At 53.6% G+C, this 27,529-nt stretch overlaps 1 protein-coding gene across 1 annotated transcript in view; it reads right to left on the bottom strand.

The window, feature by feature from the left end:
- Nucleotides 1-836: 836 nt before the first annotated feature.
- LOC137312157 (rho guanine nucleotide exchange factor 11-like) overlaps nt 837-27,529 on the bottom strand; it is a 32,369-nt gene continuing 5,676 nt past the window's right edge. Inside the window, exons 2-11 of the mRNA XM_067978842.1 lie at nt 25,086-25,157; nt 23,646-23,744; nt 22,377-22,426; nt 22,233-22,290; nt 11,206-11,396; nt 9,765-9,839; nt 9,257-9,367; nt 6,397-6,460; nt 2,569-2,627; nt 837-971 (exon numbers count right to left, since the gene is read on the bottom strand). Of these exons, the coding sequence (XP_067834943.1) occupies nt 837-971; nt 2,569-2,627; nt 6,397-6,460; nt 9,257-9,367; nt 9,765-9,839; nt 11,206-11,396; nt 22,233-22,290; nt 22,377-22,426; nt 23,646-23,744; nt 25,086-25,128 (885 nt within the window). The 5' untranslated portion in view covers nt 25,129-25,157. The remainder of the gene's footprint in view (nt 972-2,568; nt 2,628-6,396; nt 6,461-9,256; nt 9,368-9,764; nt 9,840-11,205; nt 11,397-22,232; nt 22,291-22,376; nt 22,427-23,645; nt 23,745-25,085; nt 25,158-27,529) is intronic.

The following is a 27,529-nucleotide window of genomic DNA, read 5'->3' as shown; positions in this document are numbered from 1 at the left end:
TTAAGGGGAACGGGACAAGAGACAGAGGGGGGAGATGGGGAGAGATTATTTTACACAGCGAGTCGTTCTGATCTGGAATTCACTGCCTGAAAGGGAGGTGGAGGCAGATTCAATAATAACTTTCAAAAGGGGGAATTGGGGAAATACTCGAAGGGGGAAAATTTACAGGACGATGGGGGTAAGAGCAGGGGCGGGGGGTAAGAGCAGGGGCGGGGGGTAAGAGCAGGGGCGGGGAGTAAGAGCAGGGGCGGGGGGCGGGCGGGGGGGGGGGGAGTGGGGCCAATTGGAGAGCTCCTTCAAAGGGCCAGCACAGGCACGATGGGCAGAATGGCCTCCTTCTGTGCTGTCAGATTCCACAACGGGGATAAAGTACCCTGGGAATCAACTCTGCGACCCCCCCCCCCAACTCTCAGGCAATCGAAACAAGTCCAGGAGATCGCATGGACCAAGAATTATTAATATTATAGAAATATAGAAAATAGGAGCAGGAGTCGGCCCTTCGAGCCTGCTCCGCCATTCAACATGATCATGGCTGATCCTCTATCTCAATACCATATTCCCGCTCTCTCCCCATACCCCTTGATGCCTTTTGTGTCCAGAAATCTATCCAGCTCCTTCTTAAATATATTCAGTGACTTGGCCTCCACAGCCTTCTGTGGTAGAGAATTCCACAGGTTCACCACCCTCTGAGTGAAGAAATTTCTCCTCATCTCAGTCCTAAATGTCCTACCCCGTATCCTGAGACTGTTCTGGACTCCCCGCCCCCCCCCGCCGCAGCCAGGAGAAACATCCTCCCTGCATCCAGTCTGTCCAGCCCTGTCAGAATTTTATACGTTTCAATGAGATCCCCTCTCATTCTTCTGAACTCGAGTGAATTCAGGCCGAGTCTGGTGCAGAAAATAATCAATAAGGCTGATGGAACGCTCGCCTTTATATCGAGAGGACGAGAGTACAAGGGGGCAGGAGTTATGCTGCAGCCAAACAAAACCCTGGTTAGACCGCACCTGGAGCACTGTGAGCAGTTCTGGGCACCGCACCTTCGGAAGGACATATTGGCTTTGGAGGGAGTGCAGCGTAGGTTAACCAGAATGATACCCGGACTTCAAGGGTTAAGTTACGAGGAGAGATTACACAAATTGGGGTTGTATTCTCTGGAGTTTCGAAGGTTAAGGGGTGATCTGATCGAAGTTTATAAGATATTAAGGGGAACGGATAGGGTGGATAGAGAGAAACTATTTCCGCTGGTTGGGGATTCTAGGAGTAGGGGGCACAGTCTAAAAATTAGAGCCAGACCTTTCAGGAGCGAGATTAGAAAACATTTCTACACACAAAGGGTGGTCGAAGTTTGGAACTCTCTTCCGCAAACGGCAATTGATACCAGCTCAATTGCTAAATTTAAATCTGAGATCAATAGCTTTTTGGCAACCAAAGGTATTAATGGATATGGGCCAAAGGCAGGTATATGGAGCTGGATCACAGATCAGCCATGATCTTATCAAATGGTGGAGCAGGCTCGAGGGGCTGAATGGCCTACTCCTGTTCCTATGAGTCCACCCAATCTCTCCTCATACGATAGACCTGCCATCCCAGGGATCAGTCTGGTGAACCTTCGCTGCCACTCCCTCCATGGCAAGTATATTCTTCCTCAGATAAGGAGACCAAAACTGCACACATTACTCCAGGTGTGGTCTCACCAAGGCCCTGTATAACTGCAGTAAGACATCCTTGCTCCTGTACTCAAATCCTCTTGCAATGAAGGCCAACACACCATTTGCCTTCCTCACTGCTTGCTGCACCTGCATGTTTGCTTTCAGTGACTGGTGTACAAGGACACCCAGGTCCCCTTTGTACATCAACATTCCCCACTCTATCACCATTTAAATGATACTCTGCCTTTCTGTTTTTCCTTCCGAAGTGGATAACTTCACATTTATCCACGTTATACTGCATCTGCCATGTATTTGCCAACTCACTCAACTTGTCTAAATCGCCTTGTCTATATGGCTCAGAGGATGTTACCCCTCATGGGGGAATCTAGAACCAGGGGGCATAGTCTTCACCCTTAAAGTCCGGGTATCATTCCAGTAAACCTACGCTGCACTCCCTCCAAGGCCAATATGTCCTTCCGAAGGTGCGGTGCCCAGAACTGCTCTCATTACTCCAGGTGCGGTCTAACCAGGGTTTTGTATAGCTGCAGCATAACTTCTGCCCCCCCTGTACTCCAGTCCTCTAGATAGAAAGGCCAGCATTCCATTAGCCTTATTGATTATTTTCGAGCGGCATGGTCTCAGAATAAGGGGTCGCCCGTTTAAGACAGAAACGAGGAGGAATTTCTTCTCCCAGAGGGTCGTGAATCTTTGGAATTCTTCACCCCAAAAAGCTGTGGAGGCTGAGTCACTGAATACATTCAGGGCTGAGTTCGACAAATGTTTGATCAGCGAGGGAGTCAAAGGATGCGGGGAAAAGGCGGGAAAGTGGAGTTGAGTTGAGGTGAAAAAATCAGATCAGCCATGTCTCCTGCCGCTCCCCGATCTGGCCCCCCCAACCCCAAAAAAAAGGGTCCCTTACCTCACCCGAAGAAGACAGCAGCGCGCTCTCCGCCTCCTGAGAATCGAATGACATTCTCCCTGTCGAAGGGCAAGAGGTACATCAGACAACAAAAACAAAACTGCATTTATAAAGCGCATTCACAGCAGCGATTATCAAACATTTACGAACTTACAGAATGGGCGTGTAATTGGCAAATGAATCTCACTGGAAATGAGTGTGAGGTGGTGCATTTTGGTGGGAAGAATAAGGAGGCCACGTACTGAGAGGATAATGAGAGTCTGAATGGGGGAGAGGAGCAGAGGGATCTGGGGGTACAGATACACAAATCACTAAAAGTAGAGACGCAGGTTAATAAGGCCATTAAAACAAGGGCAAATCAAACACTGGGGCTCATTTCGAGAGGGGTAGAATTGAAAAGCAGAGAAGTTATGTTAAACTTGTACAGAACCTGGGTTAGACCACACTCGGAGCACTGTGCACAGTTCTGGTCCCCATATACCTTGGTTATACCACACTCGGAGCACTGTGCACAGTTCTGGTCTCCATATACCTGGGTTATACCACACTCGGAGCACTGTGCACAGTTCTGGTCTCCATATACCTGGGTTAGACCACACTCGGAGCACTGTGCACAGTTCTGGTCCCCATATACCTTGGTCAGACCACACTTGGAGCACTGTGCACAGTTCTGGTCTCCATATACCTGGGTTAGACCACACTCGGAGCACTGTGCATAGTTCTGGTCTCCATATACCTGGGTTAGACCACACTTGGAGCACTGTGCACAGTTCTGGTCTCCATATACCTGGGTTAGACCACACTTGGAGCACTGTGCACAGTTCTGGTCTCCATATACCTGGGTTAGACCACACTTGGATACTGTGCACAGTTCTGGTCTCCATATACCTGGGTTAGACCACACTCGGAGCACTGTGCACAGTTCTGGTCTCCATATACCTGGGTTAGACCACACTTGGAGCACTGTGCACAGTTCTGGTCTCCACATACCTGGGTTAGACCACACTCGGAGCACTGTGCACAGTTCTGGTCTCCACATACCTGGGTTAGACCACACTCGGAGCACTGTGCACAGTTCTGGTCTCCATATACCTGGGTTAGACCACACTTGGAGCACTGTGCACAGTTCTGGTCCCCATATACCTTGGTCAGACCACACTCGGAGCACTGTGCACAGTTCTGGTCTCCATGTACCTTGGTTAGACCACACTGGGAGCACTGTGCACAGTTCTGATCTCCATATTATAAAAAGGATATAGAGGCACTGGAGAAAGTGCAAAAAAGATTCATAGAATCATAGAAGTTCACAACATGGAAACAGGCCCTTCGGCCCAACATGTCCATGTCGCCCAGTTGAAACCACTAAGCTAGTCCCAATTGCCTGCACTTGGCCCATATCCCTCTATACCCATCTTACCCATGTAACTGTCCAAATGCTTTTTAAAAGACAAAATTGTACCCACCTCTACTACTGCCTCTGGCAGCTCGTTCCAGACACTCACCACCCTTTGAGTGAAAAAATTGCCCCTCTGGACCCTTTTGTATCTCTCCCCTCTCACCTTAAATCTATGCCCCCTCGTTATAGACTCCCCTACCTTTGGGAAAAGAATATACCCAAAGGTAGGGGAGTCTATAACGAGGGGGCATAGATGATACCAGAACTGAGAGGTTATAACAATCAGGAAAGGCTGAACAGACTGGGGGTCTTTTCTCTAGAAAAAAGACTGAGGGGTGACCTGATGGAGATCTTCAAGATTATGAAAAGGGTTCGATAGGGTAGACGTAGAGAAGATATTTCCATTTGTCGGGGGAGACCAGAACCAGGGGCCATAAATATAAGATAGTCACTAATAAATCCAACCGGGAATTCAGGAGAAACTTCTTTACCCAGAGAGTGGTGAGAAGGTCGAACTCGCTACCAGAAGGAGTAGTTGAGGGGAATAGCGGAGATGGATTTAAGGGGGAAGCTCAATAAACACATGAGAGAGAAAGGAATAGAAGGATATGGTGATGGGGGGAGATGGAGGAGGCTCGTGTGGAGCATAAACACCAACATAGACCAGTTGGGCCGAATGGCCTGTTTCTGTGCCGTAAACTTGATGTGATTCTGTGTAAAATTTGACCCCGAGCCACACAAGGAGATATTTGGACAGGCGACCAAAGGCTCGGTCAAAGAGGGAGGTTTTAAGGAGCATCTTAAAGGAGGAGAGACAGAGGCGGAGAGGTTGAGGGAGGGAATTCCAGAGCTCAGAGGTCCCAGGCAGCTGAAGGCACGGCCGCCAATGGTGGAGCGATGGGAATCGGGGGGGATGGACAAGAGGCCAGAATTGGAGGAGGGCAGAGATCTGGGAGGGTTGGAGGAGGTGACAGAAATCTGGGAGGGTTGTAGGGGCTGGAGGAGGTTACAGAGATCCGGGAGGGTTGGAGGAGGTTACAGAGATTTGGGAGGGTCGGAGGGGCTGGAGGAGGTTACAGAGATCTGGGAGGGTTGGAAGGTTTGGAGGAGCTTACAGAGATGTGGGAGGGTCGGAGGGGCTGGAGGAGGTTACAGAGATCTGGGAGGGTCGGAGGGGCTGGAGGAGGGTTACAGAGATCTGGGAGGGTTGGAGGGGCTGGAGGAGGTTGCAGAGATCTGGGAGGGTCGGAGGGGCTGGAGGAGGTTGCAGAGATCTGGGAGGGTCGGAAGGGCTGGAGGAGGTTACAGAGATCTGGGAGGGTCGGAGGGGCTGGAGGAGGTTACAGAAATCTGGGAGGGTCGGAGGGGCTGGAGGAGGTTACAGAGATCTGGGAGGGTTGGAGGGGCTGGAGGAGGTTACAGAGATCTGGGAGGGTCGGAGGGGCTGGCGGAGGTTACAGAGATCTGGGAGGGTCGGAGGGGCTGGAGGAGGTTACAGAGATCTGGGAGGGTCGGAAGGGCTGGAGGAGGTTACAGAGATCTGGGAGGGTCGGAGGGGCTGGCGGAGGTTACAGAGATCTGGGAGGGTCGGAGGGGCTGGAGGAGGTTACAGAGATCTGGGAGGGTCGGAAGGGCTGGAGGAGGTTACAGCGATCTGGGAGGGTCGGAGGAGATTACAGAGATAGGGAGGTGGGGGCTACATCATTAAATAAATTTAAAACGGAAATAGACAGTTTCCTCGAAGTAAAGGGAATTAGGGGTTACGGGGAGCGGGCAGGAAATTGGACATGAATTTAGATTTGAGGTTCGGATCAGATCAGCCATGATCTTATTGAATGGCGGAGCAGGCTCGAGGGGCCGATTGGCCGACTCCTGCTCCTATTTCTTATGCTCTTATGGGGCGAGGGGCCATGGAGGGGATTTGAAAACAAGGATCGAGAATTTTAAAATGGAGGTGTTCCCAGACTGGGAGCCAATGTCGGTCCAGCGATAACAGGGGCTGACGGGTGAATGGGATTTGGAGACGGCAGGGCGGGGGTGGGGGGGCACAGAGTTTTGGGTGAGCTGATGGTTACCGAGCCTGCAAGGTGGGACAGCGTTGGAAACAGTCGCGTGCGGAGGTAACGGACGAGGGTTTCAGCAGCAGACGAGCTGAGGCGGGGGGCGGAGACGGGCGATCTTACGGAGGTGGAAGTAGACGGTGTGGGCGATGGATCGGATGACGGGGTCAGGAGCTGAGCTCAGGGTGAAATCGGAGGGAGAGGTTGCGAACAGTCTGGTTCACCGTCAGACAGTGACCGGGGAGAGGGACGGAGTTTGTGGCTGGAACCGAAGACAGTGGACAAATACACGACGAATTGGACACAGCGGAAGGGCCGACAAGAAGAGATGGCAAGAGGAGCAGATGACGACTAAAGATTTTCGGGTGTTACCTTCAATGTTCTCAAAATATCCGGAGCGGGAGTCAGATCGAGGCCTCACTGGGCTTGAGGTGTCCTGGGAAGGGAGGAGAGGCAGCGAGTTAACGACAGATTCCCAAATGGAGAACGTCAAATGAACAGCAAATACAAATCTCACTGTCATCAACAGACACGATCGAAAAACATGGATTAACATCAGGAGATACACAGGGCGCTGGGGGGAGAGGGGATACTGAGTGACAGTGTGAGGGAGAGGGGTTAACATCAGTAGAGATAGAGTCAATAACACAGGGCGCTGGGGGGAGAGGGGATACTGAGAGACAGTGTGAGGGAGAAGGATTAACTTCAGTAGAGATAGAGTCAATAACACAGGGCGCTGGGGGAGAGGGGTTACTGAGAGACAGTGTGAGGGAGAGGGATTAACATCAGTAGAGATACAGTCAGTAACACAGGGCGCTGGGGGGAGAGGGGTTACTGAGTGACAGTGTGAGGGAGAGGGATTAACATCAGTAGAGATACAGTCAGTAACACAGGGCGCTGGGGGGAGAGGGGTTACTGAGAGACAGTGTGAGGGAGAGGGATTAACATCAGCAGAGATACAGTCAGTAACACAGGGCGCTGGGGGAGAGAGGTTACTGAGTGACAGTGTGAGGGAGAGGGATTAACATCAGTAGAGATACAGTCAGTAACACAGGGCGCTGGGGGGAGAGGGGTTAATGAGTGACAGTGTGAGGGAGAGGGATTAACATCAGTAGAGACACAGTCAGTAACACAGGGCACTGGGGGGAGAGGGGTTACTGAGTGACAGTGTGAGGGAGAGGGATTAACATCAGTAGAGATACAGTCAGTAACACGGCACTGGGGGGAGAGGGGTTACTGAGTGACAGTGTGAGGGAGAGGGATTAACATCAGTAGAGATACAGTCAGTAACACAGGGCGCTGGGGGGAGAGGGGTTACTGAGTGACAGTGTGAGGGAGAGGGATTAACATCAGTAGAGATACAGTCAGTAACACAGGGCGCTGGGGGGAGAGGGGTTACTGAGTGACAGTGTGAGGGAGAGGGATTAACATCAGTAGAGACACAGTCAGTAACACAGGGCACTGGGGGGAGAGGGGTTACTGAGTGACAGTGTGAGGGAGAGGGATTAACATCAGTAGAGATACAGTCAGTAACACAGGGCGCTGGGGGGAGAGGGGTTACTGAGTGACAGTGTGAGGGAGAGGGATTAACATCAGTAGAGATACAGTCAGTAACGCAGGGCGCTGGGGGGAGAGGGGTTACTGAGTGACAGTGTGAGGGAGAGGGATTAACATCAGTAGAGATACAGTCAGTAACACAGGGCGCTGGGGGAGAGGGGTTACTGAGAGACAGTGTGAGGGAGAGGGATTAACATCAGCAGAGATACAGTCAGTAACACAGGGCGCTGGGGGGAGAGGGGTTACTGAGAGACAGTGTGAGGGAGAGGGATTAACATCAGCAGAGATACAGTCAGTAACACAGGGCGCTGGGGGAGAGGGGTTACTGAGAGACAGTGTGAGGGAGAGGGATTAACATCAGCAGAGATACAGTCAGTAACACAGGGCGCTGGGGGGAGAGGGGTTACTGAGAGACAGTGTGAGGGAGAGGGATTAACATCAGTAGAGATACAGTCAGTAACACAGGGCGCTGGGGGGAGAGGGGTTACTGAGTGACAGTGTGAGGGAGAGGGATTAACATCAGTAGAGATACAGTCAGTAACACAGGGCGCTGGGGGGAGAGGGGTTACTGAGTGACAGTGTGAGGGAGAGGGATTAACATCAGCAGAGATACAGTCAGTAACACAGGGCGCTGGGGGGAGAGGGGTTACTGAGAGACAGTGTGAGGGAGAGGGATTAACATCAGCAGAGATACAGTCAGTAACACAGGGCGCTGGGGGAGAGGGGTTACTGAGTGACAGTGTGAGGGAGAGGGATTAACATCAGTAGAGACACAGTCAGTAACACAGGGCACTGGGGGGAGAGGGGTTACTGAGTGACAGTGTGAGGGAGAGGGATTAACATCAGTAGAGATACAGTCAGTAACACAGGGCGCTGGGGGGAGAGGGGTTACTGAGTGACAGTGTGAGGGAGAGGGATTAACATCAGTAGAGATACAGTCAGTAACACAGGGCGCTGGGGGGAGAGGGGTTACTGAGTGACAGTGTGAGGGAGAGGGATTAACATCAGCAGAGATACAGTCAGTAACACAGGGCGCTGGGGGGAGAGGGGTTACTGAGAGACAGTGTGAGGGAGAGGGATTAACATCAGCAGAGATACAGTCAGTAACACAGGGCGCTGGGGGAGAGGGGTTACTGAGAGACAGTGTGAGGGAGAGGAATTAACATCAGCAGAGATACAGTCAGTAACACAGGGCGCTGGGGGGAGAGGGGTTACTGAGAGACAGTGTGAGGGAGAGGGATTAACATCAGTAGAGATACAGTCAGTAACACAGGGCGCTGGGGGGAGAGGGGTTACTGAGTGACAGTGTGAGGGAGAGGGATTAACACCAGTAGAGATACAGTCAGTAACTCAGGGCGCTGGGGGAGAGGGGATACTGAGTGACAGTGTGAGGGGGAGGGATTAACACCAGTAGAGATACAGTCAGTAACACAGGGCGCTGGGGGGAGAGGGGTTACTGAGTGACAGTGTGAGGGAGAGGGATTAACACCAGTAGAGATACAGTCAGTAACACAGGGCGCTGGGGGAGAGGGGTTACTGAGTGACAGTGTGAGGGAGAGGGATTAACACCAGTGGAGATACAGTCAGTAACACAGGGCGCTGGGGGAGAGGGGTTACTGAGTGACAGTGTGAGGGAGAGGGATTAACACCAGTGGAGATAGTCAGTAATTCTCACCGGGGAATCTGGCTGCAGCTTGTTCCTTAATTGCGAGGCTCGTCGCTCTGCTCCCTGTTTTTTATCCAGCAGCATTGGAGACGGGTGCTGATTGTATTCCTCGCATAAATACTGCGGTGAGAAGCAACAGACGTGAGAGAGAGAGAGAGAGTAAGAGAGAGAGAGAGAGAGTAAGAGAGAGAGAGAGTAAGAGAGAGAGAGAGTAAGAGAGAGAGAGAGAGAGAGAGAGAGAGAGAGACAGAGCGAGTGAGAGAGAGAGCGAGTGAGAGAGAGACCGAGTGAGAGAGAGACAGAGCGAGCGAGAGAGAGAGAGAACGAGCGAGAGGTGAGAGTGAGAGACAGAGAGAGGGAGGGATGAGAACGAGAGACAGAGAGAGGGAGGGATGAGAGCGAGAGACAGAGAGAGGGAGGGATGAGAGCGAGAGACAGAGAGGTGAGAGCGAGAGAGCGAGCGAGAGATAGAGCGAGAGACAGACAGACAGACAGTCCGCCTCCCTTTTCCTGATACCTGCAGCTCTTCCTCTTCCTGCTTCAACATGTTCCGAAGGATTTGATTGGCGTGATCATGCAGAGCATTCCGATCCTGCAAAAGAAATGTAAACAAGTAAAGCTCCCCCAACACTGTCCCATCAAACACTCCCCAGGTACAGGGTTAGATACAGAGTAAGGTTCCCTCGACACTGTCCCATCAAACACTCCCAGGGCAGGTACAGCACAGGTTAGGTACAGAGTAAAGCTCACTCTACACTGTCCCATCAAACACTCCCCAGGTACAGGGTTAGATACAGAGTAAAGCTCCCTCGACACTGTCCCGTCAAACACTCCCAGGGCAGGTACTGGGTTAGATACAGAGTAAAGCTCCCTCTGCACTGTCCCATCAAACACTCCCAGGGCAGGTACAGGGTTAGATACAGAGTAAAGCTCCCTCGACACTGTCCCATCAAACACTCCCAGGGCAGGGACAGGGTTAGATATACAGTAAAGCTCCCTCTACACTGTCGCATCAAACACTCCCAGAGCAGGGACAGGGTTAGATATACAGTAAAGCTCCCTCTGCACTGTCCCAACAAACACTCCCAGGGCAGATATAGTGTTAGATACAGAGTAAAGCTCCCTCGACACCGTCCCATCAAACACTCCCAGGGCAGGTACAGGGTTAGATACAGAGTAAAGCTCCCTCTGCACTGTCCCATCAAACACTCCCAGGGCAGATACAGTGTTAGATACAGAGTAACGCTCCCTCCACACTGTCCCATCAAACACTCCCAGGGTCAGGTACAGGGTTAGATACAGAGTAAAGCTCCCTCCACACTGTCCCATCAAACACTCCCAGGGCAGGTACAGGGTTAGATACAGAGTAAAGCTCCCTCTACACTCTCCCATCAAACACTCCCAGGACAGGTACAGGGTTAGATACAGAGTAAAGCTCCCTCTACACTGTCCCATCAAACACTCCCAGGGCAGGTACAGGGTTAGATACAGAGTAAAGCTCCCTCTACACTGTCCCATCAAACACTCCCAGGACAGGTACAGGGTTAGATACAGAGTAAAGCTCCCTCTACACTGTCCCATCAAACACTCCCAGGGCAGGTACAGGGTTAGATACAGAGTAAAGCTCCCTCTACACTGTCCCATCAAACACTCCCAGGGTCAGGTACAGGGTTAGATACAGAGTAAAGCTCCCTCTACACTGTCCCATCAAACACTCCCAGGGTCAGGTACAGGGTTAGATACAGAGTAAAGCTCCCTCTACACTGTCCCATCAAACACTCCCAGGGCAGGTACAGGGTTAGATACAGAGTAAAGCTCCCTCTACACTGTCCCATCAAACTGTGATAGGTCAGTGTCTGACACACAGTGACAGGAGGTTCCCCCCCACAAGGGATGCAATTGTTCCCCAGGTCCCAGGGGGGTGAAAGGACTATCTTGACACAATGGGCGTTCCTTACCGGTAGCAGCTTGGGTCCGGTGATTACGGCAGAGGAGTAGAAGACTGGTGTCGGGGGTGGCGGGACGGACGGTGGTGGAGGGATCTGGGAATTCCAGGGCGAGCCCCCAGCCCCAGCTTCGAACGTAGCTGGAGCAATGCTGGGAGAATTCGGAGGTGGTCCAAGTAATGTGAGGGCAACATAGGCTCCGGCTGCAGAGAGGGAGAGCGAATATAGTCACACATTGCAAATCGCCAGCAAGATCTCAATTGTCACGTTACACGACACCTCGTGAGCGTAGAATCTCAGAATTCAACAGCACAAAAGGAGGCCGTTCGGCCCGTCAACGTTTGCACTCCACCCGAGCAAAAAGAGCTGATCAAATCTCTCACCCTGCACCCCAACTCGCACCAATTCCCGTTCACCCATCGTTCCCTGTGCTTGCTGGTCCAGCAATGCCTCATTGGGACTGGAGGAGGCCATTCAGCCCCTCGAGCCTGTTGCACAAGAACAGGAGGAGGCCCATTCAGCCCCCTCGAGCCTGTTACACAGGAACAGGAGGAGGCCCATTCAGCCCCCTCGAGCCTGTTGCACAGGAACAGGAGGAGGCCATTCAGCCCCTCGAGCCTGTTCCGTTATTAGCTCATGGGCTGATCTGTATCTTAACTCCATTTACCAGCCTTATTTCCAGAACCCTGAATACCCTTACCCAACAAAAATCAATCAATCTCTGCTTTCACATTTCCAATTGACCCCCGGCCTCAATAGCTTTTTGAGGGGGGGGAGGGAAGAGAGTTCCAGATTTCCACTCCCCTTTGTGTGAAGAAATGTTTCCTGACATCACCCCTGAACGGCCTGGCTCTAATTTTAAGGTCCTGCCCCCCTTGTTCTGGACTCCCCCCACCAGAGGAAAAAGTTTCTCTCTATCTCCACCCCATCAAATCCTTTAATCATCTTCAATCGCTCGATTAGATCACCCCTTAATCTTCTACACTCGAGGGAATACAGGCCGAGTTGATGCCTCCATTTTAAAATTCTCACCCTTCTGTTCAAATCGCTCCATGGGCCCTCCCAGATCTCTGTAACCCTCCTCCAGCCCCTCCGACCCTCCCAGATCTCTGCAACCTCCTCCAGCCCCTCCGACCCTCCCAGATCTCTGTAACCTCCTCCAGCCCCTCCGACCCTCCCAGATCTCTGTAACCTCCTCCAGACCCTCCGACCCTCCCAGATCTCTGTAACCTCCTCCAGACCCTCCGACCCTCCCAGATCTCTGTAACCTCCTCCAGCCCCTCCGACCCTCCCAGATCTCTGTAACCTCCTCCAGCCCCTCCGACCCTCCCAGATCTCTGTAACCTCCTCCAGCCCCTCCGACCCTCCCAGATCTCTGTAACCCTCCTCCAGCCCCTCCGACCCTCCCAGATCTCTGTAACCTCCTCCAGCCCCTCCGACCCTCCCAGATCTCTGCAACCTCCTCCAGCCCCTCCGACCCTCCCAGATCTCTGTAACCTCCTCCAGACCCTCCGACCCTCCCAGATCTCTGTAACCTCCTCCAGACCCTCCGACCCTCCCAGATCTCTGTAACCTCCTCCAGCCCCTCCGACCCTCCCAGATCTCTGTAACCTCCTCCAGCCCCTCCGACCCTCCCAGATCTCTGTAACCTCCTCCAGCCCCTCCGACCCTCCCAGATCTCTGTAACCTCCTCCAGCCCCTCCGAACCTCTCAGATCTCTGTAACCTCCTCCAGCCCCTCCGACCCTCCCAGATCTCTGTAACCTCCTCCAGCCCCTCCGACCCTCCCAGATCTATGTAACCTCCTCCAGCCCCTCCGACCCTCCCAGATCTCTGTAACCCTCCTCCAGCCCCTCCGACCCTCCCAGATCTCTGTAACCTCCTCCAGCCCCTCCGACCCTCCCAGATCTCTGCAACCTCCTCCAGCCCCTCCGACCCTCCCAGATCTCTGTAACCTCCTCCAACCCCTCCGACCCTCCCAGATCTCTGTAACCCTCCTCCAGCCCCTCCAACCCTCTCAGATCTCTGTCACCTCCTCCAGCCCCTCCGACCCTCTCAGATCTCTGTAACCTCCTCCAGCCCCTCCGACCCTCCCAGATCTCTGTCACCTCCTCCAGCCCCTCCGAACCTCTCAGATCTCTGTAACCTCCTCCAGCCCCTCCGACCCTCCCAGATCTCTGTAACCTCCTCCAGCCCCTCCGACCCTCCCAGATCTATGTAACCTCCTCCAGCCCCTCCGACCCTCCCAGATCTCTGTAACCCTCCTCCAGCCCCTCCGACCCTCCCAGATCTCTGTAACCTCCTCCAGCCCCTCCGACCCTCCCAGATCTCTGTAACCTCCGCCAGCCCCTCCGACCCTCCCAGATCTCTGTAACCTCCTCCAGCCCCTCCGACCCTCCCAGATCTCTGTAACCCTCCTCCAGCCCCTCCGACCCTCCCAGATCTCTGTAACCTCCTCCAGCCCCTCCGACCCTCCCAGATCTCTGTAACCTCCTCCAGCCCCTCCGACCCTCCCAGATCTCTGTAACCTCCTCCAGACCCTCCGACCCTCCCAGATCTCTGTAACCTCCTCCAGCCCCTCCCAGATCTCTGTAACCTCCTCCAGACCCTCCGACCCTCCCAGATCTCTGTAACCTCCTCCAGCCCCTCCGACCCTCCCAGATCTCTGTAACCCCCTCCAGACCCTCCGACCCTCCCAGATCTCTGTAACCTCCTCCAGCCCCTCCGACCCTCCCAGATCTCTGTAACCCTCCTCCAGCCCCTCCGACCTTCCCAGATCTCTGTAACCTCCTCCAGCCCCTCCGACCCTCCCAGATCTCTGTAACCCTCCTCCAGCCCCTCCGACCTTCCCAGATCTCTGTCACCTCCTCCAGCCCCTCCGACCCTCCCAGATCTCTGTAACCCTCCTCCAGCCCCTCCGACCCTCCCAGATCTCTGCAACCTCCACCAGACCCTCCGACCCTCCCAGATCTCTGTAACCTCCTCCAGCCCCTCCGACCCTCCCAGATCTCTGTAACCCTCCTCCAGCCCCTCCGACCCTCCCAGATCTCTGTAACCCTCCTCCAGCCCCTCCGACCCTCCCAGATCTCTGTAACCTCCTCCAGCCCCTCCGACCCTCCCAGATCTCTGTAACCTCCTCCAGCCCCTCCGACCCTCCCAGATCTCTGTAACCTCCTCCAGCCCCTCCGACCCTCCCAGATCTCTGTAACCTCCTCCAGCCCCTCCGACCCTCCCAGATCTCTGTAACCCTCCTCCAGCCCCTCCGACCCTCCCAGATCTCTGTAACCTCCTCCAACCCCTCCGACCCTCCCAGATCTCTGTAACCTCCTCCAACCCCTCCGACCCTCCCAGATCTCTGTAACCCTCCTCCAGCCCCTCCGACCCTCCCAGATCTCTGTAACCCTCCTCCAGCCCCTCCGACCCTCCCAGATCTCAGTAACCTCCTCCAGCCCCTCCGACCCTCCCAGATCTCTGTAACCTCCTCCAGCCCCTCCGACCCTCCCAGATCTCTGTAACCTCCTCCAGCCCCTCCGACCCTCCCAGATCTCTGTAACCTCCTCCAACCCCTCCGACCCTCCCAGATCTCTGTAACCCTCCTCCAGCCCCTCCGACCCTCCCAGATCTCTGTAACCCTCCTCCAGCCCCTCCGACCCTCCCAGATCTCTGCAACCTCCTCCAGCCCCTCCGACCCTCCCAGATCTCTGTAACCTCCTCCAGCCCCTCCGACCCTCCCAGATCTCTGTAACCCTCCTCCAGACCCTCCGACCCTCCCAGATCTCTGTAACCCTCCTCCAGACCCTCCGACCCTCCCAGATCTCTGTCACCTCCTCCAGCCCCTCCGACCCTCCCAGATCTCTGTAACCTCCTCCAGACCCTCCGACCCTCCCAGATCTCTGTAACCCTCCTCCAGCCCCTCCGACCCTCCCAGATCTCTGTAACCTCCTCCAACCCCTCCGACCCTCCCAGATCTCTGTAACCTCCTCCAACCCCTCCGACCCTCCCAGATCTCCGTAACCTCCTCCAGCCCCTCCGACCCTCCCAGATCTCCGTAACCTCCTCCAGCCCCTCCGACCCTCCCAGATCTCTGTAACCCTCCTCCAACCCCTCCCAGATCTCTGTAACCTCCTCCAGCCCCTCTGACCCTCCCAGATCTCTGTAACCTCCTCCAGCCCCTCCGACCCTCCCAGATCTCTGTAACCTCCTCCAGCCCCTCCGATCCTCCCAGATCTCTGTAACCTCCTCCAGACCCTCCGACCCTCCCAGATCTCTGTAACCTCCTCCAGCCCCTCCGACCCTCCCAGATCTCTGTAACCTCCTCCAGCCCCTCCGACCCTCCCAGATCTCTGCAACCTCCTCCAGCCCCTCCAACCCCTCCCAGATCTCTGTAACCTCCTCCAGCCCCTCCGATCCTCCCAGATCTCTGTAACCTCCTCCAGACCCTCCGACCCTCCCAGATCTCTGTAACCCTCCTCCAGCCCCTCCGACCCTCCCATATCACTGTGACCCTCCCATATCACTGTAACCCTCCTCCAGCCCCTCCGACCCTCCCAGATCTCTGTAACCTCCTCCAGCCCCTCCGACCCTTCCAGATCTCTGTAACCTCCTCCAGACCCTCCGACCCTCCCAGATCTCTGCAACCCTCCTCCAGCCCCTCCGACCCTCCCAGATCTCTGTAACCTCCTCCAGCCCCTCCGACCCTCCCAGATCTCTGTAACCTCCTCCAGCCCCTCCGACCCTCTCAGATCTCTATAACCTCCTCCAGCCCCTCCGACACTCCCAGATCGCTGTAACCCTCCTCCGACCCTCCCAGATCTCTGTAACCTCCTCCAGCCCCTCAGACCCTCTCAGATCTCTGTAACCTCCTCCAGCCCCTCCGACCCTCCCAGATCTCTGTAACCCTCCTCCGACCCTCCCAGATCTCTGTAACCCTCCTCCGACCCTCCCAGATCTCTGTAACCCTCCTCCGACCCTCCCAGATCTCTGTAACCCTCCTCCGACCCTCCCAGATCTCTGTAACCCTCCTCCGACCCTCCCAGATCTCTGTAACCCTCCTCCGACCCTCCCAGATCTCTGTAACCCTCCTCCGACCCTCCCAGATCTCTATAACCCTCCTCCAGCCCCTCCGACCCTCCCAGATCTCTGTAACCCTCCTCCGACCCTCCCAGATCTCTGTAACCCTCCTCCGACCCTCCCAGATCTCTGTAACCCTCCTCCGACCCTCCCAGATCTCTGTAACCTCCTCCAGCCCCTCAGACCCTCTCAGATCTCTGTAACCTCCTCCAGCCCCTCCGACCCTCCCAGATCTCTGTAACCTCCTCCAGCCCCTCCGACCCTCCCAGATCTCTGTAACCTCCTCCAGCCCCTCCGACCCTCCCAGATCTCTGTAACCCTCCTCCGACCCTCCCAGATCTCTGTAACCCTCCTCCGACCCTCCCAGATCTCTGTAACCCTCCTCCAGCCCCTCCGACCCTCCCAGATCTCTGTAACCCTCCCCCGACCCTCCCAGATCTCTGTAACCCTCCCCCGACCCTCCCAGATCTCTGTAACCCTCCTCCCACCCTCCCAGATCTCTGTAACCCTCCCCCGACCCTTCCAGATCTCTGTAACCCTCCCCCGACCCTCCCAGATCTCTGTAACCCTCCCAGATCTCTGTAACATCCTCCAGACCCTCTGACCCTCCCAGATCTCTGTAACCCTCCTCCAGCCCCTCCCAGATCTCTGTAACCCTCCTTCAACCCGCCCAGATCTCTGCGCTCCTCCAATTCTGGCCTCTTGCCCATCCCCCGATTTCCGTCGCTCCACCATTGGCGGCCGTGCCTTCAGCTGCCTGGGCCCTAAGCTCTGGAGTTCCCTCCCTAAACCTCTTTGCTTCTCTCTCTTCCTTCCAACCTACCTCTTTTGGTCACCTGTCCTAATGTCTGCTCACATGATACATTTCAGTGGGAAGAACGAGGAGAGGCAATATAAACTAAAGGGTACAATTTTGAAGGGGGTGCAGGAACAGAGAGACCTGGGGGTGTAGGTACACAAATCAGGTTGAGAAAGTGGTTAAAAAAGCATACAGGATCCTGGGCGTTATAAATAGAGGCATCGAGTCCAAAAGCAAGGAAGACATGATGAACCTTTATAAAAGGTTAGGTCTCAGCTGGAGTATTGTGTCCAATTCTGGGCACCGCACTTTGGGGGAAAGATGTGACGGCCTCAGAGAGGGTGCAGAAGAGATTTACTAGAATGGTTCCAGGGATGAGGGACCTCAGTTACGGGGAGAGACTGGAGAAGCTGGGGTTGTTCTCCTCGGAACAGAGACGGTCGCGGGGAGATTTGATCGAGGCGATCGAGATCAGGAAGGGTTTTGAGAGAGTAAATAAGGAGAAACTGATTCCCAGTGGGCAGGAGGGTCGGGGACCAGAGGACACGGATTTAAGGTGAACGGGAGAAGAGCCAGAGGGGGAGATGGGGAAACATTATTTTACACAGCGAGTCGTTCTGATCTGGAATTCGCTGCCTGAAAGGGAGGTGGAGGCAGATTCAATAATAACTTTCAAAAGGGGGAATTGGGGAAATACTCGAAGGGGGAAAATTTTCAGGACTATGGAGGTAAGAGCAGGGGGGAGTGGGACTAATTGGAGAGCTCTTTCAAAGAGGCGTGATGGGCTGACTCAATGTAGTGTTTGAAAGGGAAAAAAGTGAATCAGCTGCTAAGATTCTAGACTTGGGTAAGGCCGACTTCAATGGGATGAGACAGAGACTGTCCACAGTAAACTGGGCAAATCTGTTAATGGGTAAAACGACTGATGATCAGTGGGAAATGTTTAAAGAAACATTTAACGTGATACAGAATCGGTTTATACCCCTGAGGGGCAAGAACTCTACTTGCCAAAAAAAACAGCCATGGACAACTAAAGAGGTAAGGGACAGTCTAAGACATAAGGATAGGGCATACAAAAAGGCAAAAAATGGCACAGATCCTGGCGAATGGGAAAGATACAAAGATCAACAAAGGGTCACAAAACAGATAGTAAGGGCTACAAAAAGAGAGTATGAAAAGAAACTTGCAAGGGATATCAAAACCAAATACGAAGAACTTTTATAGTTATATTAGGAAAAAGAGGGTGGTCAGGAGCAGTGTTGGCCCCTTAAAAACTGAAAGTGGGGATATTGTCATTGACAATGGGGAAATGGCGGACATGTTGAACGATTACTTTGTGTCAGTATTTACAGGAGAAAAAGAGGAAAGCATGCCGGAAATCCCCAGAAAACTAATATTGAATCGGGGACAGGGACTTGATAAAATTAACATAAGTAAAGCAACAGTAATGAAGAAAATAATAGCACTAAAGAGTGACAAATCCCCAGGACCAGATGGTTTCCATCCCAGGGTTTTAAAGGAAGTAGGTGAGCACATTGCAGATGCCCGAACTATAATCTTTCAAAGTTCTCCAGATTCAGGAACTGTCCCTCCAGATTGGAAAATTGCACATGTCACTCCGCTTTTTAAGAAAGGAGAGAGTGGGAAACCACGGAATTATAGACCAGTTAGCCTAACATCTGTTGTGGGGAAAATGCTGGAGTCTATAATTAAGGATAGGGTGACTGAACACCTCGAGAATTTTCAGTTAATCAGAGAGAGCCAGCATGGATTTGTGAAAGGTAGGTCGTGCCTGACAAACCTGATTGAATTTTTTGAAGAGGTGACTAAAGTAGTTGACAGGGGAATGTCAATGGATGTTATTTATATGGACTTCCAGAAGGCATTTGATAAGGTCACACGTAAGAGACTGTTAGTTAAGAGAAGCCCATGGAACCGAGGGAAAAGTACGGACTTGGTTCGGAAGCTGGCTGAGCGAAAGACGACAGAGAGTAGGGATAATGGGTAGGTACTCACATTGGCAGGATGTGACGAGTGGAGTCCCGCAGGGATCTGTCTTGGGGCCTCAATTATTCACAATATTTATTAACGACTTGGATGAATGCATAGAAAGTCTCATATCTAAGTTTGCCGATGACACATAGATTGGTGGCATTGTGAGCAGTGTGGATAAAACATAAAATTACAAAGGGATATTGATAGATTAGGTGAATGGGCAAAACTGTGGCAAATGGAATTCAATGTAGACAAATGTGAGGTCATCCATTTTGGATCAAAAAAGGATAGAACAGGGTACTTTCTAAATGGTAAAAAAGTTAAAAACAGTGGATGTCCAAAGGGACTAAGGGGTTCAGGTACACAGATCATTGAAGTGTCATGAACAGGTGCAGAAAATAATCAATAAGGCTGATGGAATGCTGGCCTTTATACCTAGAGGACGAGAGTACAAGGGGGCAGGAGTTATGCTGCAGCCATACAAAACCCTGGTTAGACCGCACCTGGAGTACTGTGAGCAGTTCTGGGCACCGCACCTTCGGAAGGACATATTGGCCTTGGAGGGAGTGCAGCGTAGGTTTACTAGAATGATACCCGGACTTCAAGGGTTAAGTTACGAGGAGAGATTACACAAATTGGGGTTGTATTCTCTGGAGTTTCGAAGGTTAAGGGGTGATCTGATCGAAGTTTATAAGATATTAAGGGGAACAGATAGGGTGGATAGAGAGAAACTATTTCCGCTGGTTGGGGATTCTCGGAATAGGGGGCACAGTCTAAAAATTAGAGACAGACCTTTCGGGAGCGAGATTGGAAAACATTTCTGCACACAAAGGGTGGTAGAAGTTTGGAACTCTCTTCCGCAAACGGCAATTGATACTAGCTCAATTGCTAAATTTAAATGTGAGATCGATAGCTTTTTGGCAACCAAAGGTATTAATGGATATGGGCCAAAGGCAGGTATATGGAGTTCGATCACAGATCAGCCATGATCTTATCAAATGGCGGAGCAGGCAGGAGAGGGGCTGAATGGCCTACTCCTGTTCCTGTGATATTATGTGCCTCAGTCTGATTTACGCTCCTGTGAAGCGCCTTGGGACGTCTTACTACGTTAAGGGCGCTATATAAATGCAAGTTGTTATCCACATGTACCGACCCTGCTCAAACAGTCCTTTAAACCCTTTCCCCCTCGCCCACCGATTCACTCGAATCCTGCCTCAACCAACTATTCCTGGGAGCGAATCCTTCGCAACTCTCTGTGTGTGAAGAAATCTCTCCTGCTCTCTGTTCCAAGTCGCTCCCATTTCATCTCGTAGCTAAGATCCCCTCGTTCCTGACCCACTCCACTCGCCTGCTTCTATCGAGCCAGAATTTTACACACCTCCCGTCACACCGCCCCGTAATAGAATCATAGAATCATAGAAGTTACAACATGGAAACAGGCCCTTCGGCCCAACATGTCCATGTCGCCCAGTTTATACCACTAAGCTAGTCCCAATTGCCTGCACTTGGCCCAATAGAATCATAATCTATGCTGTTGGCAGAAAGTTAGCAGGCAGGTACAGCAAGCAATTAGGAAGGCAAATGGTATGTTGGCCTTTATTGCAAAGGGGTTGGAGTACAAGAGTAAGGAAGTCTTACTAGTTATATAGGGCTTTGGTGAGACCACACCTGGAGTCCTGTGTACAGTTCTGATCTCCTTACCTAAGGAAGGGTAGACCTGCCTTAGAGGGAGTGCAACAAAGGTTCACTAGATTCCTGGGATGAGAGGGTTGTCCTATGAGGAGAGATTGAGTAGAATGGGCCCATACTCTCTGGAGTTTAGAAGAATGAGAGGTGATCTCATCGAAACACAGAAGATTCTGAGGGGGTTTGACAGGGTCGATGCTGAGACGATGTTTTCCCCCGGGCTGGAGAGTCTCGAACCAGGGGGCATAGTCTCAGGATAAGGGGTCGGCCATTTAAGACTGAGATGAGGAGGAATTTCTTCACTCAGAGGGTGGTGAATCTTTGGAATTCTCTCTCCCCCAGAGGGCTGTGGATGCTCAGTTGTTGAGGGTATTCAAGGCTGAGATGGATAGATTTTTGGACTCGAGGGGAATCGAGGGATATGGGGATCGGGCGGGAAAATGGAGTTGAGGTGGAAGATCAGCCATTGATCTGATTGAACGGCGGAGCAGGCTCGAGGGGCCGAATGGCCTACTCCTGGCTCCTATTTCTCACGGGGTAAAAAAGGCCTTAATTTTCCCAAGTCTTTCATCAATTCTTGGTGGCTCCGTGTTTTCTAAATAGCAGTGGCTCAGTTGCGAGCACTCTCTCTCACCTGTGAGTCAGAAGGTCGTGGGTTCGAGCCCCCACTCCAGAGACTTGAGCCCCATAACCCAGGCTGACATTTCAGAGTAATACTGAATCCACACCTTCGGGGGTTAGGGGGGACCTGTACCCCAGTGAGAGTCAGCAACAAAGGCAACAACTTGTATTTATATAGCGCCTTTAACGTAGTAAAACGTCCCAAGGCGCTTCATAGAAGTTTGACATTGAGCCATATTAGGGCGGGTCGGTCACAGAGGTAGGTTTTAAGGCTGGTTTTAAAGGAGGAGAGAGAGGCAGAGAGGTTTAGGGAGGGAATTCCAGAGCTCAGGGCCGAGGCAGCTGAAGGCACGGCCGCCAATGGCGGAGCGATGGAACTCGGGGGAACGCGCAAGAGGCAAGAATTAGAGGAGCGCAGAGATCTGGGAGGGTCGGAGGGGCTGGAGGAGATTACAGGGATAGGGAGGGGCGAGCGCCACGGAGGGGATTTGAACACGAGGGTGAAGGCGTTGCCGGACCGGGAGCCAATGTCGGTCAGCGAGCACAGCGGGCGAGGGGAGAACGGGACTTGGTGCGAGTTCGGACACGGGGCAGCAGGGTTTTGCATGAGCTGAAGTTTACGGAGGGCGGAAGACGGGAGAGTCGGCCAGGAGAGCATTGGAATAGCGGGGTCGGGAGCAGCAGATGAGCTGAGGCAGGGGCGGACACGGGCGACGTTACGGAGGTGGGAGTCGGCGGTCTTGCTGATGGAGAGGAGATGCGATCGGACGCTCGACTCAGGGTCAAACGGGACGCCGAGGTGACAAACGGTCTGCAACTTTCAGGGGGAGGGGAGGGGAGGGGAGGGAAGACATTTTGTAGATACGTACACTTGATCAGCCGGACAACATCCAGATGGTTCGAGTTTGTAACCAGAGTCCCGTTCACCTGCGGAGAGAAAGAACAGAAATACAAGCCTGTCATCGAGATCAGAGAGAGCTAAAGACGGTCAATCTAGAGCCAGCAACTGTCACCTTAATAATGCGGTCTCCTTTCTGCACACCAGCACGCATCGCTGCTCCTCCTGAGGGGATAGAAACAGAAAGGGTTAGATACAGAGTAAAGCTCCCTCTACACTGTCCCATCAAACACTCCCAGGGCAGGTGCAGGGTTAGATACAGAGTAAAGCTCACTCCACACTGTCCCATCAAACACTCCCAGGGCAGGTACAGGGTTAGATACAGAGTAAAGCTCCCTCTACACTGTCCCATCAAACACTCCCAGGGCAGGTGCAGGGTTAGATACAGAGTAAAGCTCACTCCACACTGTCCCATCAAACACTCCCAGGGCAGGTACAGGGTTAGATACAGAGTAAAGCTCCCTCTACACTGTCCCATCAAACACTCCCAGGGCAGGTACAGGGTTAGATACAGAGTAAAGCTCCCTCTACACTGTCCCATCAAACACTCCCAGGGCAGGTACAGGGTTCGATACAGAGTAAAGCTCCCTCTACACTGTCCCATCAAACACTCCCAGGGCAGGTACAGGGTTAGATACAGAGTAAAGCTCATTCCACACTGTCCCATCAAACACTCCCAGGGCAGGTACAGGGTTAGATACAGAGTAAAGCTCCCTCTACACTGTCCCGTCAAACACTCCCAGGGCAGGTACAGGGTTAGATACAGAGTAAAGCTCCCTCTACACTGTCCCATCAAACACTCCCAGGGCAGGTTACAGGGTTAGATACAGAGCAAAGCTCCCTCTACACTGTCCCATCAAACACTCCCAGGGCAGGTACAGGGTTAGATACAGAGTAAAGCTCCCTCTACACTGTCCCATCAAACACTCCCAGGGCAGGTACAGGGTTAGGTACAGAGTAAAGCTCCCTCTACACTGTCCCATCAAACACTCCCAGGGGCAAGCACAGGGTTAGATACAGAGTAAAGCTCCCTCTACACTGTCCCACCAAACACTCCCAGGGCAAGTACAGGGCTAGATACAAAGTAAAGCTCACTCTCCACTGTCCAATCAAACACGCGCAGGGCAGGTCCAGCATGGGTTAGATACAAAGTAAAGCTCCCTCTACACTGTCCCCGTCAAACACTCCCTGGGTAGGTCCAGGGTTAGATACCGAGTAAAGCTCCCTCTACACTGTCCCATCAAACACTCCCAGGGTAGGTCCAGGGTTAGATACAGAGTAAAGCTCCCTCTACACTGTCCCGTCAAATACTCCCAGGGCAGGTACAGAAACCAGGATCAGGAACTGACGTTCCCTCCCCCTCCCACTGTCCACCCCTCCTTACCTTGTTTCACTGACTGCACAAAGACCTTGGTGTCTCCGCTGACTGTGAACCCAAATCCATGCTCGTCTCGCTGGACGATGACACATCTCTGGACCAGTCCTGACGAAACCAGAGAAAGAAACAAAACACGGAGTTAGAATTTGTCGATCAGGGACTGTGTGGGGGTCTCGCAGTGAGACCTATCCCCGTGTATAATGGAGTTCGAGACCCTTGATCAGGGACTGTGGGGGTCTCACAGTGAGACCTGTCCCTGTGTATAATGGAGTTTGAGACCCTCGATCAGGGACTGGGTGGGGGTCTCGCAGTGAGACCTGTCCCTGTGTACAATGTAGATCGAGCCCCTCGATCAGGGACTGTCGGGGTCTCGCAGTGAGACCTGTCCCTGTGTATAATGGAGTTCGAGCCCCTCGATCAGGGACTGTGGGGGTCTCACAGTGAGACCTGTCCCTGTGTATAATGGAGTTCGAGCCCCTCGATCAGTGACTGTGGGGGTCTCGCAGTGAGACCAGTCCCTGTGTATAATGGAGTTCGAGCCCCTCGATCGGGGACTGTGGGGGTCTCGCAGTGAGATCTGTCCCTGTGTATAATGGAGTTCGAGCCCCTCGATCGGGGACTGTGGGGGTCTCGCAGTGAGACCTGTCCCCTGTGTACAATGTAGATCGAGCCCCTCGATCGGGGACTGTGGGGGTCTCGCAGTGAGACCTGTCCCTGTGTATAATGGAGTTCGAGCCCCTCGATCGGGGACTGTGGGGGTCTCGCAGTGAGACCAGTCCCTGTGTATAATGGAGTTCGAGACCCTTGATCAGGGACTGTGGGGGTCTCGCAGTGAGACCAGTCCCTGTGTATAATGGAGTTCGAGACCCTTGATCAGAGACTGTGGGGGTCTCGCAGTGAGACCTGTCCCTGTGTACAATGGAGTTCGAGCCCCTTGATCAGTGACTGTGGGGGTCTCACAGTGAGACCAGTCCCTGTGTACAATGGAGTTCGAGCCCCTTGATCAGAGACTGTGGGGGTCTCACAATGAGACCTGTCCCTGTGTATAATGGAGTTCGAGCCCCTCGATCAGTGACTGTGGGGGTCTCACAGTGAGACCTGTCCCTGTGTACAATGGAGTTCGAGCCCCTTGATCAGAGACTGTGGGGGGCTCACAGTGAGACCTGTCCCTGTGTATAATGGAGTTCGAGCCCCTCGATCAGGGACTGTGGGGGTCTCACAGTGAGACCTGTCCCTGTGTATAATGGAGTTCGAGCCCCTCGATCAGGGACTGTGGGGGTCTCACAGTGAGACCTGTCCCTGTGTACAATGGAGTTTGAGCCCCTCGATCAGTGACTGTGGGGGTCTCGCAGTGAGACCTGTCCCTGTGTATATTGGAGTTCGAGCCCCTCGATCAGTGACTGTGGGGGTCTCACACTGAGAGCCTCGATTACACGCTCCTGTTACCTGTTGGATCGAGGGCCTCACTTGCGATTCTCTGCTCTGACATCGAATCCACCAACGAAGGTACTTCCTAACCTGAGAGAGGGGTAAACACAAGGAGTGTCAGGGACTGGGAGGGGTTAATCGCGACCCCACAACACGAGATTGTCGCTAGCCCATCAATCAGTGATGCCCTCGTGTCACTCGCCCGCTGGGTGATGCTCTCGTTACATGCACGCACACTAAAGGTGACAACAATCAATCCCTCGTATTACACACACACACACTCATAGTCAATCCCTGGTGTCACACACACACACACACACACACACACACAGAGTGAATCCCTCGTGTTACACGCACTTGCAGTGAATCCCCTTTGTGGGACAGACCCCTCGATACTGCGGACCCCTCACTCTGGGACTGACTGACTGACCCCTCGATACTGCGGACCCCTCACTCTGGGACTGACTGACTGACCCCTCGATACTGCGGACCCCTCACTCTGGGACTGACTGACTGACCCCTCGATACTGCGGACCCCTCACTCTGGGACTGACTGACCCCTCGATACTGCGGACCCCTCACTCTGGGACTGACTGGCGGACCCCTCACTCTGGGACTGACTGACCCCTCCATAATGAGGACCCCTCACTCTGGGACTGACTGACTGACCCCTCGATACTGCGGACCCCTCACTCTGGGACTGACTGACTGACCCCTCGATACTGCGGACCCCTCACTCTGGGACTGACTGACTGACCCCTCGATACTGCGGACCCCTCACTCTGGGACTGACTGACTGACCCCTCGATACTGCGGACCCCTCACTCTGGGACTGACTGACTGACCCCTCGATACTGCGGACCCCTCACTCTGGGACTGACTGACCCCTCGATACTGCGGACCCCTCACTCTGGGACTGACTGGCGGACCCCTCACTCTGGGACTGACTGACCCCTCCATAATGAGGACCCCTCACTCTGGGACTGACTGACTGACCCCTCGATACTGCGGACCCCTCACTCTGGGACTGACTGACTGACCCCTCGATACTGCGGACCCCTCACTCTGGACTGACTGACTGACCCCTCGATACTGCGGACCCCTCACTCTGGGACTGACTGACCCCCCGATACTGCGGACCCCTCACTCTGGGACTGACTGACTGACTGACTGACCCCTCGATACTGCGGACCCCTCACTCTGGGACTGACTGACTGACCCGTCACTCTGGGACTGACCCCTCGATAATGAGGACCCCTCACTCTGGGACTGACTGACCCCTCGATACTGCGGACCCCTCACTCTGGGACTGACTGACTGACCCCTCGATACTGCGGACCCCTCACTCTGGGACTGACTGACTGACCCGTCACTCTGGGACTGACCCCTCGATACTGCGGACCCCTCACTCTGGGACTGACTGACTGACCCCTCGATACTGCGGACCCCTCACTCTGGGACTGACTGACTGACCCCTCGATACTGCGGACCCCTCACTCTGGGACTGACTGACTGACCCCTCGATACTGCGGACCCCTCACTCTGGGACTGACTGACTGACCCCTCGATACTGCGGACCCCTCACTCTGGGACTGACTGACCCCTCGATACTGCGGACCCCTCACTCTGGGACTGACTGACTGACCCCTCGATACTGCGGACCCCTCACTCTGGGACTGACTGACTGACCCCTCGATACTGCGGACCCCTCACTCTGGGACTGACTGACTGACCCCCCGATACTGCGGACCCCTCACTCTGGGACTGACTGACTGACCCCTCACTCTGGGACTGACTGACCCCCCGATACTGCGGACCCCTCACTCTGGGACTGACTGACTGACCCCTCGATAACAGAGACTGCTCCAGGGACAGGAGGCACATCTCCCTCTGACCCTATCACCGAGCTTCTTGCTCGATTTCCCCCGATCCGAAAACCGGCTCTTACTTCTATCACCAGATCCTTCCTGCCGCGCCCCTCACTCTCTCTCTCTCTCTCTCTCTCTCGGTATCCCAACATTGAGGAGATGGCACCCCTCACCTCCCCCCACTCCCCCTCTCCTCTCATCGACTACCTGGAGAGGATGATAGATTTTCTGGAGTAGTACTCACGGGTCAGAGGATGTGAGCATGACAACCAAAGGGTGACAGGAAGGGTGACACCCAAAGGGTGACCTGAAGAGTGACAACCAAAGGGTGACAGGAAGCGTGACACCCAAAGGGCGACAGGAAGGGTGACACCCAAAGGGTGACCTGAAGAGTGACAACCAAAGGGTGGCAGGAAGGGTGACAGGAAGGGTGACAGGAAGGGTGACAGGAAGGGTGACACTTGCTGGAAGTGCAGGTGATGCACATCAGTTTCACCACATCACAAATAAAAAAACAAATCGATCGCAATGACATAAACAACGAAAAACAGGTTCGAATACAATTCGGGGGGGGGGGGGGGGGGGGGAGGGAGG

This window comes from Heptranchias perlo, unplaced genomic scaffold (assembly GCF_035084215.1).
Source record: "Heptranchias perlo isolate sHepPer1 unplaced genomic scaffold, sHepPer1.hap1 HAP1_SCAFFOLD_400, whole genome shotgun sequence".
NCBI classification, from domain to species: domain Eukaryota; kingdom Metazoa; phylum Chordata; class Chondrichthyes; order Hexanchiformes; family Hexanchidae; genus Heptranchias; species Heptranchias perlo.
The sequence above is the reverse complement of the archived record's forward strand: the minus strand, read 5'-3'. Positions and strand labels throughout refer to the sequence as shown.